General features: G+C 41.5%; 2 protein-coding genes across 3 annotated transcripts; both read right to left on the minus strand.

The window, feature by feature from the left end:
• Positions 1 to 73: 73 nt before the first annotated feature.
• Positions 74 to 7,095, minus strand: znf687a (zinc finger protein 687a). 2 transcript variants are annotated; one of them, XM_084557611.1, is made up of 11 exons: positions 7,068 to 7,095; positions 4,570 to 6,594; positions 3,960 to 4,215; positions 3,676 to 3,836; positions 3,402 to 3,580; positions 3,141 to 3,317; positions 2,907 to 3,069; positions 2,574 to 2,813; positions 2,336 to 2,448; positions 2,012 to 2,114; positions 74 to 1,929 (listed from the first exon to the last, which is right to left on the minus strand). In XM_084557611.1, exons 2-11 carry the CDS (start codon positions 6,571 to 6,573, stop codon positions 1,324 to 1,326), a joined length of 4,002 nt encoding a protein of 1,333 aa, XP_084413737.1. In that variant the 5' UTR covers positions 6,574 to 6,594; positions 7,068 to 7,095; the 3' UTR covers positions 74 to 1,323. The 2 variants fall into 2 exon arrangements, with proteins under 2 accessions (XP_084413737.1, XP_084413736.1); XM_084557610.1 differs by having other exon boundaries at positions 3,396 to 3,580.
• Positions 7,096 to 7,637: 542 nt separating this feature from the next.
• Positions 7,638 to 14,666, minus strand: LOC311497212 (26S proteasome non-ATPase regulatory subunit 4-like). Its single transcript, XM_084557409.1, has 10 exons — positions 14,494 to 14,666; positions 10,398 to 10,538; positions 10,206 to 10,320; positions 9,957 to 10,043; positions 9,557 to 9,625; positions 9,247 to 9,462; positions 8,959 to 9,067; positions 8,702 to 8,839; positions 8,172 to 8,227; positions 7,638 to 8,090 (listed from the first exon to the last, which is right to left on the minus strand). Exons 1-10 carry the CDS (start codon positions 14,517 to 14,519, stop codon positions 7,920 to 7,922), a joined length of 1,128 nt encoding a protein of 375 aa, XP_084413535.1. The 5' UTR covers positions 14,520 to 14,666; the 3' UTR covers positions 7,638 to 7,919.
• Positions 14,667 to 14,784: the final 118 nt, after the last annotated feature.

The following is a 14,784-nucleotide window of genomic DNA, read 5'->3' on the forward strand; positions in this document are numbered from 1 at the left end:
AACGATTTGTTCTTTTAACTCAATCCAGTTTAACAGTACTTCAAACTACATCTTCCAAAGTGATCACACAGTTGAATTATCACCTTTCTGACGCTGTTAACTGAACATTATAACCTTCATGAAGCTAAGATTTAAAGCAGGGCTGTTATATCTGAACTGATTAGTCTTTGCTAGTGTACACTCGCATACCAATAAAAAACGCAACACATTTTACTTCCATCTCTTGCTCGCTCAGAGGGAATAAATCGGTTAATCTGGCGTAAATACAATACATTCCATTTTAAAATTCACTTCAACAGTTTGAAAGTTTCACCCCAGTATATATAGTGTGTCTACGTGTCAGATTGCTGCTGACCGTTTTCCAAAGCTTTGAGTTGTCAGATTGAATTCCTGTTTTCCAGATGGTAATTGTTAAACTACACTAAAGCAGGTCTGTACATGTGCAGGGACTCTCAGTTAGATTATCAATAAGAGGAAGTACTTTCACATTTATTTCAGATGTCTTTTCAGGTGTCATACCACAGCAGAGGTACCCAGCATGGTTCTAATGTACGTGATCTGTGTAAAAATATATTCCAGAGTAAACTGAAGCTAATGTAAAATTTCCGTAGTTCCGTAGATTTTTAATATGAAATATCCTTTTTGTGTTAGTGTCCCTACACTGGAGTAAGGAAACATTGTAAAAAAAAAAACCTAAAAAGGAAGTTAAATGTAATACTCAGGATATGTAAATTTATTCTCATACACACTCTAAAAGCCAGTGATTGTAGTTTAGGAATTAATCTAAAACATCGCTGAATGCTTTGGAAAATGGCTGGCCTTAAGTTAAACATATACTTAATAATAAGTGAATCAACATATTCTAAACCACGGCAATGATTCTCTAAAAAAAAGCTTAAAAAAAAAAAAGAACAAACAAACAAAGAACAATCTTCTCAGTAGGATGAATATATTGAAATCTAAACAGACACGTTTCATCGTTGTTTATCGACTTTCACTGAAAAACAGCCGTCGCGATCACAGCGGGATTAGATACATGATTATGTGAATGTGTCCACAGCAGTGAACCGGTCTGAACAGGAAGAAGCCTTAGTCTCATCAGTATCATTACTGAACAAAGCGTTAGGTCCTGAGTTTCAGAAGGTCAAGGCTCATGTTGAACAGTGAGAATCACATTTGACTGTTTTCACAGACTCTAGATCAGCCATCTTTGGTTAAATCAGTGCATAGGTGCATAACTTTCATGAGAATTCAACAATAAACAGGCACTTCTTTAAATCACCTATGGACTCACCTAGTTTTTTTTTTCTTGTATCTGCCATCTTAGGTAGTTTTTCCTGCGTTCCTTGCATTGATAAAAGCCATACCATGAGTCCTGAAATGTGTGTTCAGATCTGACGCTTTCTCAAAGTGTTTACCACACACCTTACAGGCGAGCGTGCCCTCCTCTTCTTTCAGCTGACCCGTGAACGAGTGACTGGAGGGTGATGCTGGTGCCGAACCGTTCAGAGAACTCTTATCATCGCGGTTACCGGAAGGAGCCGCCTGCACGCCGGGGGCTTGTTGGTTGTCGGGGCATACATCTTTCACTTTATGGGTGATGAAGCGATGGCGTGAAAGAGAGGAGGTGGATGTAAAGCAGGCGCCACATGTTAGACACTGCAGGCTGCCAGCCTCTCCTCGCTTGTGCTGGCCGATGTGCTCCAGGAATGTTGCCTGGTCCTCTGTGGTGAAGCCACAGGGGGCGCAGCGAAACCCTGACTCAGGAAATGGGTAGGGTGCAGAGGCTGCAGTGCGTAACTTCTTCACTGGACTAATCCCGTCTGTGAACTCTTGGTCCTGTTCCATCTTCACGGCTCCTCTCCGTTTCCGGCGAGGGCCCGAACTAGCGTCCTGTTCTGATGAGCTGTCAGCCTCATTTCCACCTCCCTTCGACAAGAAGATATAAGAACTTTAGCAAAAATCTCTTCCTGCCTCACTTCTTGTAAGAGATGCAGAGTCAGTGGCTTACCATCGGTGTGTCCTGGCTCATAGTGTCCATGCTGTGTCTCAGCTGAACATGCCTCTCCAACATCGCTCTGCTGCCGAAGGTTTTCTTTCCCTCAGCACAAAACCTAAACACGCACACATCACTTATAATCACAAATCTTATGATTAAGTGATACAGAGACTGTTGTAGAAGACGTCATATTTTCCCAACACTAAATTTAATGCATCCTACTCACACCTTTAAAGTTTTACCGGATAATTATTGAAGAGTTCACAAATGATGATAGCTACAGCATTTGGACAAAGTACCATTGACATATTGAGGATAACTGTGGGGGATACTCACTGGCAGCGAAAGCCGCGATTCGTGCCTTTGTGTTTATCTCTCATGTGTCGCCTCATACTGGAGGTGGTGGTGAAGGAGCTCTCACATTTGTTACAAGGGAACTTCTTCAGAATCTACACAACACAAAAACATATTTATGGTTACGTCTGTGTATTTGCTGCTGCTGCTGCTGCTGCTGCTGCATGCAAAATCAAAATAATTAAATCTTAGGCAGTAAAGTGATGGCGGACTTGCAGACCTTGCCGTGCTGTTCGCTCATATGAGTGATGTATTCTTCCCGATCCGTGTAGCGTGTGTGGCAGGACGAACACTTCCACCCTGAGGGGGTCTTTATCCTTTCTATCTTGATTTTCTGTTGTTTCTCTTCATTCATTGATTCTTCTCCATCTGAGCTATCTAATTTAACAGACGGGCGTGGGCGAGAAGAAGAGGTTGGAGGCAAAGGCAACTCTCCCTTTAATGTGGGAGCCTTGTGGGTCTAAGGAACAGTGAACACAGAGAAAAATAAATGAGATGATGTTACTGGGCTTTTTTTTTTTTTTTTCTGGGCAGTACACAATCATATATTTACCTTGAAATGGTCCAGTAGGGAACTCCTTTGAGAAAACAGCTTGGTGCACTGAGGGCATTTAAACACATGCACCTTCTGATTTGTTAAATGGGTGTCAAAGTGGACGTACAGCAGGGGCTTCTGTGTAAAAACTGTGTCACACATGACACACTTATAGATCAACCTGCAAAAGAAGGAAAACTGGGTCAATTAAATGAAAGGCAGATACGGAGTTGAAAATGAAGATGCACGTACATAGTCTGTCTTTCACTGAGTGTTGGATGTTGTGCGGTTATGTGGTTCTGTATGCTGGGGGCAGATTTGAAAGCCATGGGGCAGCTGGGGCACTTGTGGAACATATCACAATGAGCCTGCTGGATGTGAGACTTCACCGAGTTCAACCCTCCAAACACCACCAGGCAGCTGGAACATCTGGGGGAGGAAAAGTCATACGATTAGTGACACAAAACGGTACGCCTCGATTCATCTGAGCATGAGGAAAAGTCGCACCTGTACCCGATGCGGCGGGAAAAGTGCAAACAGGTCTCATTCAGATGTGTTTGAAATAGTGTCTGCTTGCCGGTGAAGCCACACTCTGGGCAGACATGTGGCGAGAGGCCTTGGTGGATGCGCTGATGAGCTGCTGTGCTGCAGCCGTTGGGCAGGAGCATGGGAGGAGAGCACTCTGTGCATGGCTAGATAAATGGAAGAATAAAGGAGAAGTTCATTTAGAAGATCATAAGGAAAAAAATAAAATGTCTTTTTGCTCAGAAACACAAACAATACTCACAGTGCTGTGTGCCGGTTTGATTTCTTGGAAATGCTCTGCCAAGTCTTCTTTGCTGCTGAACTGAGCCTGACACTCTGGACATTTGTAACTCGCGTGCGCTGCTTCTGCTTTCTTGTTAGGTGCCGTTTGTGCGTGGGACGCTGGCTTTAGGGGAGCCTGGCCTAAAGGGGATGATGATGGTGTTGAGGGGGCAGAAGACGGGGAATATAGAGAAAGCACATCTAGGAATCAACACATCTAAGCAAGAAAAAAAAAAATAAAAAATGACATCAGGGTTCACTCACCAGGCGCTGCTGGTTCCTGCTGGCTGATCATCAGCTCCACTGGTACAGGTTTCATGACCAGGTGTGAACACTGCATGATCAGTCCTTTCTCCTTGTGCTCTCTGGCATGTAAAAGCAGGCTGCACTTGTTGAAGAAGGCCAGCCGTTTGGAACAGTGGTTACAGGTCACCTCGATCCTCAGCGAGCGCCGATCGTAGTGATGTACCAAACTCTGCTCAAGAGCAAAGGCATCACCACACTCCAGACAGCGGTAACCCTGCAGGGGATTAAACACTTGCCTCAGATGTGGAGATGGGCGTTATACAACACAGTGTGACAACCATACAATCATCGTTAACAACACCAACTAAGACCTTAGAATATGGTTGAAATATGAGTTTCTCTTCTTATGTATTTCCTTGAACAAAATCAACCCAATAATCTGTTATGGATATGACGGATTATTGGGTTGTATTGAGTTAACTATAATATTTTAGCACACTTCAGAAGATGAAAACAGACACAGTTTGATATTATTGCTTAAAAATGATTTATAATAATATTAAACAGCCACAAATGTTTTGCTGCTGATAAAATTAATCGATTCATGGTTTCACCAGTGACCGCTTACCTGTGCAGGAAGAGGAATGCCCCACTCTGGCGGAAGAGGGGAGCTCAGGTCCGGTTTATAACTAGGAAGCAGGTTCTTGTTATTGAGAATTTTGTTGAAGGCTTCTACCAGGTTGGTCTGACTCTTCGATATAATCGCCCCAGTGCTGTTGACTATAGATGCGGGTCTGCTGCTGGTTTGAGGAGGAAGCAGAGGTAAAGGAGTAGGCAGTGTCACACCACTGTTTAGGGTTTTTTGGCCCAGGCCGCGCAGGTTCATCGCGCCTGGGCTCACTTTGGAGGAGGAGGAGGAGGAGGAGGAGGAGGAGGCAGAGACGGAGGGAAGTGCTGCAGTTTTTGTGATGCTCACTGCTGTAGGGCAAACTTTAGGTTTAAATTCCACTGTGGATTTTTCTTTACCTGTACTGGCGTTTTCTATTGTTGCAGCGCACGCATCCTGAAGCATCGCTACCGCCGACAACTGAGATTGTTGTAAAACCCCCCTTTTTGATCTTGTGTTATGTCGTTCCGGAGAAGGTTTTGAACCATCCACGGCCTTGGTGGTGGCTCTTCCATTTCGTTTAGGTGCAACACCAGTCACAGTCCTTGTTATGCTGCCTGAAGGCGTTTTAATTTTCACTTTGAGAGGTCGCAATGGAGATGAAACGGTCTCTAAAACACCATCAGATATGGTATCATCGGCGCCAGCATCATAGTTCCCCTCATTTAGATTTTCCCCATCTTCAGTCACCTTTTCACTCGTCTCTTCAGTGTCACCTGGCTTGTCCTCTGGACTCTGCTCACTTTCCATGTGCTCCTCTTGACGACGGAACTCCTTGTTGCTCAAAGCTGGACCTGGTGTTGAGCCTGGATCGGGACTGCTGCTCCTGTTGGGGACTACGAGGCCTGTCTCACTCGGCGGTGGGCTCTCCGGCGAGTCTCTCTCATCAATCACATGCTCTGGGTATTTCTCCTCCTGGACCAGTGCAGAACTTTTGCTGACAGAGGGGAGGGAGTCCTGGGGGCTCTGCGGCTGAGGGGCTGAGGGGGGAGAGCTGGGGGGGGTGCTAACGTACTCACCCTCCTCAAGTTGGGGTGGAGGTTGTGCCAAAGAAAAAGAGACAAGAGGAGGATGAGAGACGCGGCAAGACTTTGATTCAGGAGACCCAAGAAGTTCAGACTGTAATTTCGCTCTGTGTTTAAATTTGGGAGGAGAGGACATTATAGATTCTGGACTCTCCTGGATCACCAGGGGACTTCCTAAATCTGGTTCGGAGTCATCTTCATCTGTGTGCAAAACATGCTTGATTCCTGTTTTCATGTTTCCATTTTGTGATAATGGGGAAGATAATGGATTACTATCAAGAGCGTCATCCTTCTGAGGGGAGCGAGGAGAAAGCTGAGGGCTGATGGAGGGAGGGGAATGAGGAGGCGAGAATGTGGGACCAGCCGTGACAGGAGCCTGGGGGTAGAGGAGGGGCCTTAACCTGTTTATGGTGTCATGCGTATTCTGCGCCGATGCAGGTCTAGATTCTTTACCGTCTTCACCCTCAATCAGTGAGGACCTCAGGGGTGGGGGCTGGGGCCATGACTCTGTGTTGGACCGTCCCTGATCGCTGGGGACAGATCCCTTAAAGCCATTGGTAATCTGGGCCTCTATGGCAGCATCAGCACACAGTTTAGGACCTAGCTCTGAGCTGAGGCCATCCATCTTGACCTGAAGTTCAGAGGCTAAGGCACTGCTTGAAGGATTATCTATTTTGTCCCCAACAGACTTCTCTTCCTCTTCAAAAGACTCGGACCGCACCGTGTTCTTAACAATAACACTGACCACAGGGGGGTCACTTTGAGGGGCAGGGGGGCCTGGAAAGCATGGAGGGGAGCCACCCTCTCTCCCCTCTGCATCAGTCCCCACCTCATCCCGTTCCTCGTCTGGACTGGACTGAATGGCCTCTTTGGCATCAATGTCAGGAATGTCAAATGCTGCCAACAAATCATCAAAGTCCGGGGTCTTCATGTCCCCCATTGCCAGCGCAAGGTGCAAAACCTGTAGGGAACCAGATGAGTCAGAACAACCGACACAAAAATCCTTTAATCACACCACGGTGACACATTTACATAACTTTATGGTTGACTAACATCTAGAACTGGGACACGGATTTGCTTGGTGCAAGCAAAACGCGGCCTGTTCTTTATTCACCGAGCATGTAAGTGTTACTGAGACTGTACTGATAAACAACAAACACGTTTAAAGAAACATGCACTGCCTGACTAAGTTTATTTCTAGCACTTCAAACTGTCATGGTGCAACAAGTGGGGGCTTCTGCTAACAGCTAGCTACTTTAGCTAATACCTGCTAGCTGGCCTTGCTAACGTCAACCAGCTTGACTTTCCACAGCACTAATCATTAGGTCAGTGCAACACTCGACTAATGGTGTTGTAATGCGTCATATTCAATGCGTGTTATGTTTGCTCAAACTGAAGCTAACATTATCTCATGCTTGACGAAAATGTTGTTACCTGCCAGTTGGCGAAGTTGGTTCCTGACTTTTCTCACGTCGCATAAGTTAAACGTCATCATGACGCGACAGTGACTTTCCAGCACCCTCGAATGTTGTAATGCCACATATTCTTTAATGCAAAGTCCGAATATACTGTTTTACATAATAGTTTAACTGTTAATTTTGGCGCGTGAATATATTTACAAGATATTAGTTAGTTTCCTAATTCCGTTCACATAAAACGCTTATTTCAGATATTACCTAAAAATATGAATTAATTCACTGTATATACAATATACACTAAATAATTATAAATATTTTAGTATAAAGCACAAACAAAACTGAAATCCTATTTACTTGCTTCGGTATACACATATATGACTTCACATTCTTTCCATATACAAAGGGTTTTGGCCGTTTGTATCTTTCTTCCGAAATTTTTCAAAACAAAGATAATTTTAAAACTCAGTAACTCTTAAGTGGGTAATGAATATGTAGTAGAAGCAAAGCTGTTTAAATGTCAATGCAACATTCATTTACACTTACATGTGTAATCAACTGTCGTGTATTAAGCAACAAATAAACCGTCCACCTTGTATTCTGTAAATTTATTGAGGAAATCTGTCCATGTTATTACAAAAGATTCAAAATTAAGCACACGTGCTTGACACAAAAAAGGTTATAATGAGAATAGGCCCCAAAACAGAAAAGGCAAAAATTGTTTACAGTTGACACATGACATAAACAAAGGGTGAACAAATATTTCCTGTAGTGAGGAGAGTAACGCGGTTACTGTGAATGACACATGCAGCGCAATTCTCACTTTTTATTTATTTATCATGTTGTACATTAAACTCTTCTCTCTGGATCCTCATTTCTTTTTCTCCTCATCTTTCTTGGAGTCAGGTTTGGAGCCAGTCTGGGAAGCCAGCGAGCCCATGGCGTTACGGATGGCCTCATTGTTGGGGTCAACCCCTGGAAGATTTTCTAAAACGCTCTGAAGGAACTCTGGATCTTGCATAACATCATAGTCCTCTTCATCCTAGACACAGATAACAAAAGCGTTAGCATTTTCCAGTCTAATTAAAAAATTTGATTTAATAACGTAATTGCTTGCATTGACCTTGGTTTCACTGGAGTCGATGTCGGCACCCGTGTCCATGTCCTCAGCACCAAACTCTGCATAACAGAAAGAATTGTTGTTTGTGGAGAACAAAAATGGGATTGAAAGGTCGAGTAAATGTGGTCCTTTTTAATCTGAGCTTGTAACTCCTTAGTGGAGTGCTGCTGCAAGAACACATGCATCCTTTAAACCACTCACAGAGTAAATATAAACTGCAGATTAACAAAATAGTGTTAGTAGTGGAATAATAGTGGAAATGTTTTATAGGCTGTAAACTCTCCATGCGGGACAGCAAATCGTATAATACAAAGAAATCACTGAGACCAATGCCAGCCTCCCCAGGTTATTATTTTCCAAATATGCAGGCATGTCATAAGAATACAGATTCTTATTTTGCCCACAAAACTAATTGTATGGATGATAAGTTCATGCAAAGATAGTGATGGTTGTGATGAAAACCAAATAAAGAATGCAAAAGAGTGTCGGATATAAATTCTCAAGGAAATTCATAACAGCAAAACTGTTTCAACCTGCTCCTGGTCCCTGCATGGACATCTGCAGAGCGTAGGCGATCTGTTCATCCTCTGTCATGCGACTAAAATCTGGTAGGGCAGGTGTGGCTGACTCTGTATGTGGAACAGACATCTTCAACAGGGCATCCTCAGATTCTGAAGCAGAAAGGAAAATAAGTGGTGTGAATACACTGACGTTCGTCCATCTTCCTGGAGGAAAATAGGCAGAAATTAGCATCTATGATAGCAACTCGAGTTGGTGGAAATTTTCTCACCATCTGCAGCAGGGGAGGCAATGCCAGCCTCAGCAGCTGATGCAACAGCGGCTCTGCGAGCTTCATCCTCTTGTCGCTGCCTCTGCTCTTCCATGGACACACGGAGAGCCTAAACCAGAGAGAACAAGACAACGAAAAAAAAAAGTTGAGGTTAACTCTTTTGAGTACTTGTGGTACTACAATACCGATGTATAGTCAAGAGACAAGAAAAGTTGGGATTACAATAAACTCCACAAACTATGAATAGAAAAACATAGTATTGCAGTATTTTCCCTTTCCGTCTCTTACCAAGGCCAGCTCTGGGTCTGCACTAGGATCCACTCCAAACTCAAAGTCACTGGCACCCAGGCCCAACACTGCACCACCTTCTCCAGCCAAAATAGGGGAGGACAGTAGAGCATCAGCCAGGCTGGGACCTGGAGGCACCGTCACCAGGTGGGAGCCTGCTCCCTCTTTGCCATTAAGTGTGTTGATGAAGGAGGTCAGCTTCTCTGTGTTCATCTCCTGCAAAAGACAGAAAGACTTGTGGTGATCACGTTGTCCAGAGCACAACACAGAAAGGGCAAAATATGAACAACAGCACATCAGAGAAAAATACCTCCTCTCCAAAGTTAATGACATCCACATTGACCTTTTCTTTCTTCAGACGTTTTGCCATTTTGACCAGCTACAGGAAGAGAGAAATACTTTAACTGACAGAAGCATTGTTTTTTCAGGAGTCTGATAAATGGAAAATTATTACTAAGGAAGTTGGATGAAATCTTTTTCACTAAATCAGTTCATGCTGCAGGCCATGTTGTGTGTAAGTGTTTATAGGATCATGTTTGCTGTTTAGACCAGTGTCTGTGTCAGATTGGCATCTTCCAAGAAAATATTTAGATCTCGTTCCTGATCATCATGATGATCCTGTTTGCCATTGTCAAATTAAGTATTCATTGAGTAATATACCACCACAAATCACATAAAACAACAATGATTTATATCGAAGGGCAGCTTACTTCTTTTTCATTGTCCTCCACAGGGCTGCCAACAAATGCAATAATGCGCATCTTATGGTTTTTGCCCTGTCTGTGCTTCAGCGCCAACTACAGAGATGAATACAGCAAATAAAGAAAATCAAAAAACACCACATGACTTGATCTTTAAAAAAAAGCACCATTTAAAGGATACTGTCATACTGTACAGCCCCTCTATTGGTGGGGCTGGAGTGTAGAACACTCCATGTTTTTTGAAAATCACAGACTCACATGTGCTACCCTGATGCCAGTGCAGAAGCTAATGTTTCCACGAGGCTGCACAGCATGCAGCTTGGACAGTATCCTGCCCGTATCTGGAGTCAGTGTTGTCAGCACCTCACAGTTGCTGCACAGGACATAACACTCGTGTTATTATATTACCATATTTTAAATGTACACTAACTGAAGCACACTGGTTCTTACTTTGCCATGGTAATGAGGCCCACGTTGTTTTCAGGGTTGGTGCGGGTCTTGGAGTGACAAACAATATTAACTGCATCCTGCTGAGCCTGCAGCCTGGTGGGCAGAAAGTCTCCATTTCGCATGTACTCACTGTTGTCCACACTAAGATGAATGAAGAGAAACGTAAACAGTAAGTTAACAGGAAGCGACTCAACAAGCTGGTCAGACGGGCCGGCTCTGTCCTGGACTGCTCTTTGGACTCCATCGAGGAGGTGGGTGAGAGGAGGATGTTAGCCAAGCTGACATCAATCATGGATAACCCCTCTCACCCACTGCATCAGACTGTAGGAGACCTAAGCAGCTCCTTCAGCAGCAGACTGCTACATCCACGCTGGAAGAAGGAACGCTACCGCAGGTCCTTCATTCCAACTGCCATCAGGCTGTTCAACACCAGCCTGAGTCAATAATAACTGTCATTTTGCACAAACAAATCTAATTTTTTGCACTGCCTTTTTGCACGAACCACTACCTTACCATCTTATAGTTTTTTTTTTTTTTTTTTAAGTTTTAGCAATTATTTATTCGTACAATTTATTCCACCACCACACTGTATATACAGAATGTCTTTATATTTCTATTTTTTCTCTAGATATTTTTCAGAGTATTGTTATTTTTTGTATATATTTTTCTATTTTGTATTGTGTTTTTTGGTAACTCCCCTGCTGAAGTCGTCATTGTGTTTTGTATATATATTTTGCCAAATTCCGTGCTACTGTGACAAGGAAACTTCCCATACGTGGGATTAATAAAAATGTCTTATGTCTTAAATAATTAAGAATGATTTCAGCAGGCACTGTATGTAAATTACACAGATAAGAAAAATACTGGTTATTGATATAGGTCAAATACAGTTTTGATGACTATTAATTAATTAATCAAGCAAAAATTTCAGCTCCTCAAAAGTGTAGAAAATGTTATATTCGACGTGCGTGTATATTTGATCTATGCACTATGATGTCTGGCAACCAAAGTAAATATAAATAAATAAATGCACGGTAAAAATAACACAGTAAAAATAAATTATTACAAACTAATATATAATAATAAACAGGAAAGTTATTTTTTTTAATGGTACTTTTTTTTTTTTTAATGGTAATACAGCATTTATATGGCAGTTTTGGCCACCCACCCTTTCTACTCTTAAGAAAGAGTTCTAAGTCCTCGATGGTGAAAACAGATCAAACAACATTTATCTCCCAGATAAAAGCAGGTCAGATCAATGGATGTCATTACGGGAAATAAACATCCTTGTCAAGAAAAAGCCTGCATTACTCTTAACATCTAAACACTGTCAATTTAGTGAGTTACACAGCACCACAGAGCAAACGCGGCAGTTGTGGAAAAATGTCAAAGAACAAGTAAAGTTGTGATTACAATAAAGTTTACAAACTATAAGCTACATGTTACAGTGACGTTCTGCAGCTTCTTTCCCCTGTTCTTTGGGGTCTGCGATGGTATCCACTCAAACCTCAGTCAGAATTTATCGACAAAATTATGAATGAAAAAGTATCAACCTGCATTCACTTATAGTCTAATATAACAGCCAAGCACTTGATCTTAACTTCATTAGTGTTATAACGCTCAGTTTATGTTGTTTATGTACACTGTAAGAAAGGTGGTAATTCAACTATATGATCATTTTGGAGGAAGGAGTTTATGGTGCAGTTAAACTGTGTTGAGTTAAACACAAATGTGTTTTCTTATTTAGCCTAACCCACTGACTAAAATGTATTCAAAATAACAGAAACATGTGTAGGTATAACACGATACAGTCAAATAGTACTGCAATGCACAGCCTCTACAATGTAAACAGTTTAGTCAACAGCTTTCGCAGTGATTTTAAACAAATTCTGAATACTATAACCTTTGTAAGGCTCTAGTTCAGGACTGTTATATTACGATGCATTCGTTTTCGCTAGTGTACCTAATGAAGTGGCAAAGAATAATGCAAAAAAATACCTGAACGAACTCACGTAGTGGGGTGGAAACCAATATTGTTTAGCAGAGAGGGGTTTCATGTTTTCTCTGAATGTAACAAAAACTGAAAGACAGCTTCTATTTCTGTGCTAACCAAATAAAGTATTAGCCTGGTCCAAAGTCAACATATGAAAGCTCCTGTCTGAGATGTTTACAGTTACATGTTTTGACAATGACAGCAGGTATTGTTAGCAAGCTAATGCTAACACGTTAGACAACAGCTGTTCTCATTCATCGTCAGGCGCACCGTGGACTTTATAGTTGACATAAATAAACATTTAGTGGTAAAAAAAAAAATGTTTTAAATAAAACCAATAAGCGTAAGCAAACGTATAATTTTTAAATGTTTATTATCCGGCTAGGGGTTAGCTAACCAGTTATGAAAAAAAGCTAGGTAATGGAGTGACTCAGGGAATAGCTCGAGCACATAAAATGCAAAACAAAACAAGAAAGCGCGACCTACTGATTTAGACAAACAATGTGAAAAGACGCGCGTTTTGTTTATAAGTGGACACATTGATTTGTACATGGTTAGCATTTGTAAATTGAAACTTTAAACACATTTCAAATTCCTTACCAGACCATGGTACTTATGGTACTACTTAATGAAAAATAATTAACTTAATATACCATTTATATGGCAGTTTTGGCCACCCACCCTTTCTACTCTTGAGAAAGAGGTCTAAGTCCTCGATGGTGAAAACAGATCAAACAACATTTATCTCCCAGATAAAAGCAGGTCAGATCAATGGATGTCATTACGGGAAATAAACATCCTTGTCAAGAAAAAGCCTGCATTACTCTTAACATCTAAACACTGTCAATTTAGTGAGTTACACAGCACCACAGAGCAAACGCGGTAGTTGTGGAAAAATGTCAAAGAACAAGTAAAGTTGTGATTACAATAAAGTTTACAAACTATAAGCTACATGTTACAGTGACGTTCTGCAGCTTCTTTCCCCTGTTCTTTGGGGTCTGCGATGGTATCCACTCAAACCTCAGTCAGAATTTATCGACAAAATTATGAATGAAAAAGTATCAACCTGCATTCACTTATAGTCTAATATAACAGCCAAGCACTTGATCTTAACTTCATTAGTGTTATAACGTTCAGTTTATGTTGTTTATGTAGAGTGTAAGAAAGGTGGTAATTCAACTATATGATCATTTTGGAGGAAGGAGTTTATGGTGCAGTTAAACTGTGTTGAATTAAACACAAATGTGTTTTCTTATTTAGCCTAACCCACTGACTAAAATGTATTCAAAATAACAGAAACATGTGTAGGTATAACACGATACAGTCAAATAGTACTACAATGCACAGCCTCTACAATGTAAACAGTTTAGTCAACAGCTTTCGCAGTGATTTTAAACAAATTCTGAATACTATAACCTTTGTAAGGCTCTAGTCCAGGACTGTTATATTACGATGCATTCGTTTTCACTAGTGTACCTAATGAAGTGGCAAAGAATAATGCAAATAAAGACCTGAACGAAATTGCGTAGTGGGATGGAAACCAATATTGTTTAGCAGAGGGGGTTTTCATGTTTTCTCTGAATGTAACAAAAACTGAAAGACAGCTTCTATTTCCGTGCTAACCAAATAAAGTATTAGCCTGGTCCAAAGCCAACATATGAAAGCTCCTGTCTGAGATGTTTACAGTTACATGTTTTGACAATGACAGCAGGTATTGTTAGCAAGCTAATGCTAACACGTTAGACAACAGCTGTTCTCATTCATCGTCAGGCGCACCGTGGACTTTATAGTTGACATAAATAAACATTTAGTGGTAAAACAAAATGTTTTAAATAAAACCAATAAGCGTAAGCAAACGTATAATTTTTAAATGTTTATTATCCGGCTATGGGTTAGCTAACCAGTTATGCTAAAAGCTAGGTAATGGAGTGACTCAGGGAATAGCTCGAGCACATAAAATGCAAAACAAAACAAGAAAGCGCGACCTACTGATTTAGACAAACAATGTGAAAAGACGCGCGTTTTGTTTATAATTGGACACATTGATTTGTACAAGGTTAGCATTTGTAAATTGAAACTTTAAACACATTTCAAATTCCTTACCAGACCATGGTACTTTCAAGCACCATCTTGATAGCTGTCGTTTACTGCGTCACCGTGATGGTTTGTGGGTAATGGAGTTTTGTTTGTAAAAAGCCCATTTGCTACTTGGCTTATATTTTAACCTGTTTAGTTACTTCTCAGAGCACTACACTACACAACACTACACTAGCAGTCGGAAGTTTTACAACACCCCGGTTATATTTTCATTTTTTTATTGAATACAGCGTTCAAGTTCAATTTAGAAACTGGAGTAAGGTCTGGCAGACCCAAAGCCACAACAAAATTGGAGGA

Source organism: Chelon labrosus, assembly GCF_963514085.1.
Source record: "Chelon labrosus genome assembly, chromosome: 12".
NCBI classification, from domain to species: Eukaryota; Metazoa; Chordata; class Actinopteri; order Mugiliformes; family Mugilidae; genus Chelon; species Chelon labrosus.

What these genes read in the sequence shown, in the direction of transcription:
- LOC311497212 (XM_084557409.1), bottom strand. Translation starts at nt 14,519, where the DNA reads ATGGTGCTTGAAAGTACCATGGTCTG. An exon ending in CTGGCATCAGGGTAGCACAT is followed by an intron (nt 10,044 to 10,205) that starts GTGAGTCTGTGA and finishes TCATCTCTGTAG; the next exon opens with TTGGCGCTGAAGCACAGACA. An exon ending in TCATTAACTTTGGAGAGGAG is followed by an intron (nt 9,463 to 9,556) that starts GTATTTTTCTCT and finishes TGTCTTTTGCAG; the next exon opens with GAGATGAACACAGAGAAGCT.
- znf687a (XM_084557610.1), bottom strand. Translation starts at nt 6,573, where the DNA reads ATGGGGGACATGAAGACCCCGGACTTTGATGATTTGTTGGCAGCATTT. An exon ending in TCAAACCGGCACACAGCACT is followed by an intron (nt 3,581 to 3,675) that starts GTGAGTATTGTT and finishes CCATTTATCTAG; the next exon opens with CCATGCACAGAGTGCTCTCC. An exon ending in AATCGCGGCTTTCGCTGCCA is followed by an intron (nt 2,115 to 2,335) that starts GTGAGTATCCCC and finishes GTGCGTGTTTAG; the next exon opens with GTTTTGTGCTGAGGGAAAGA.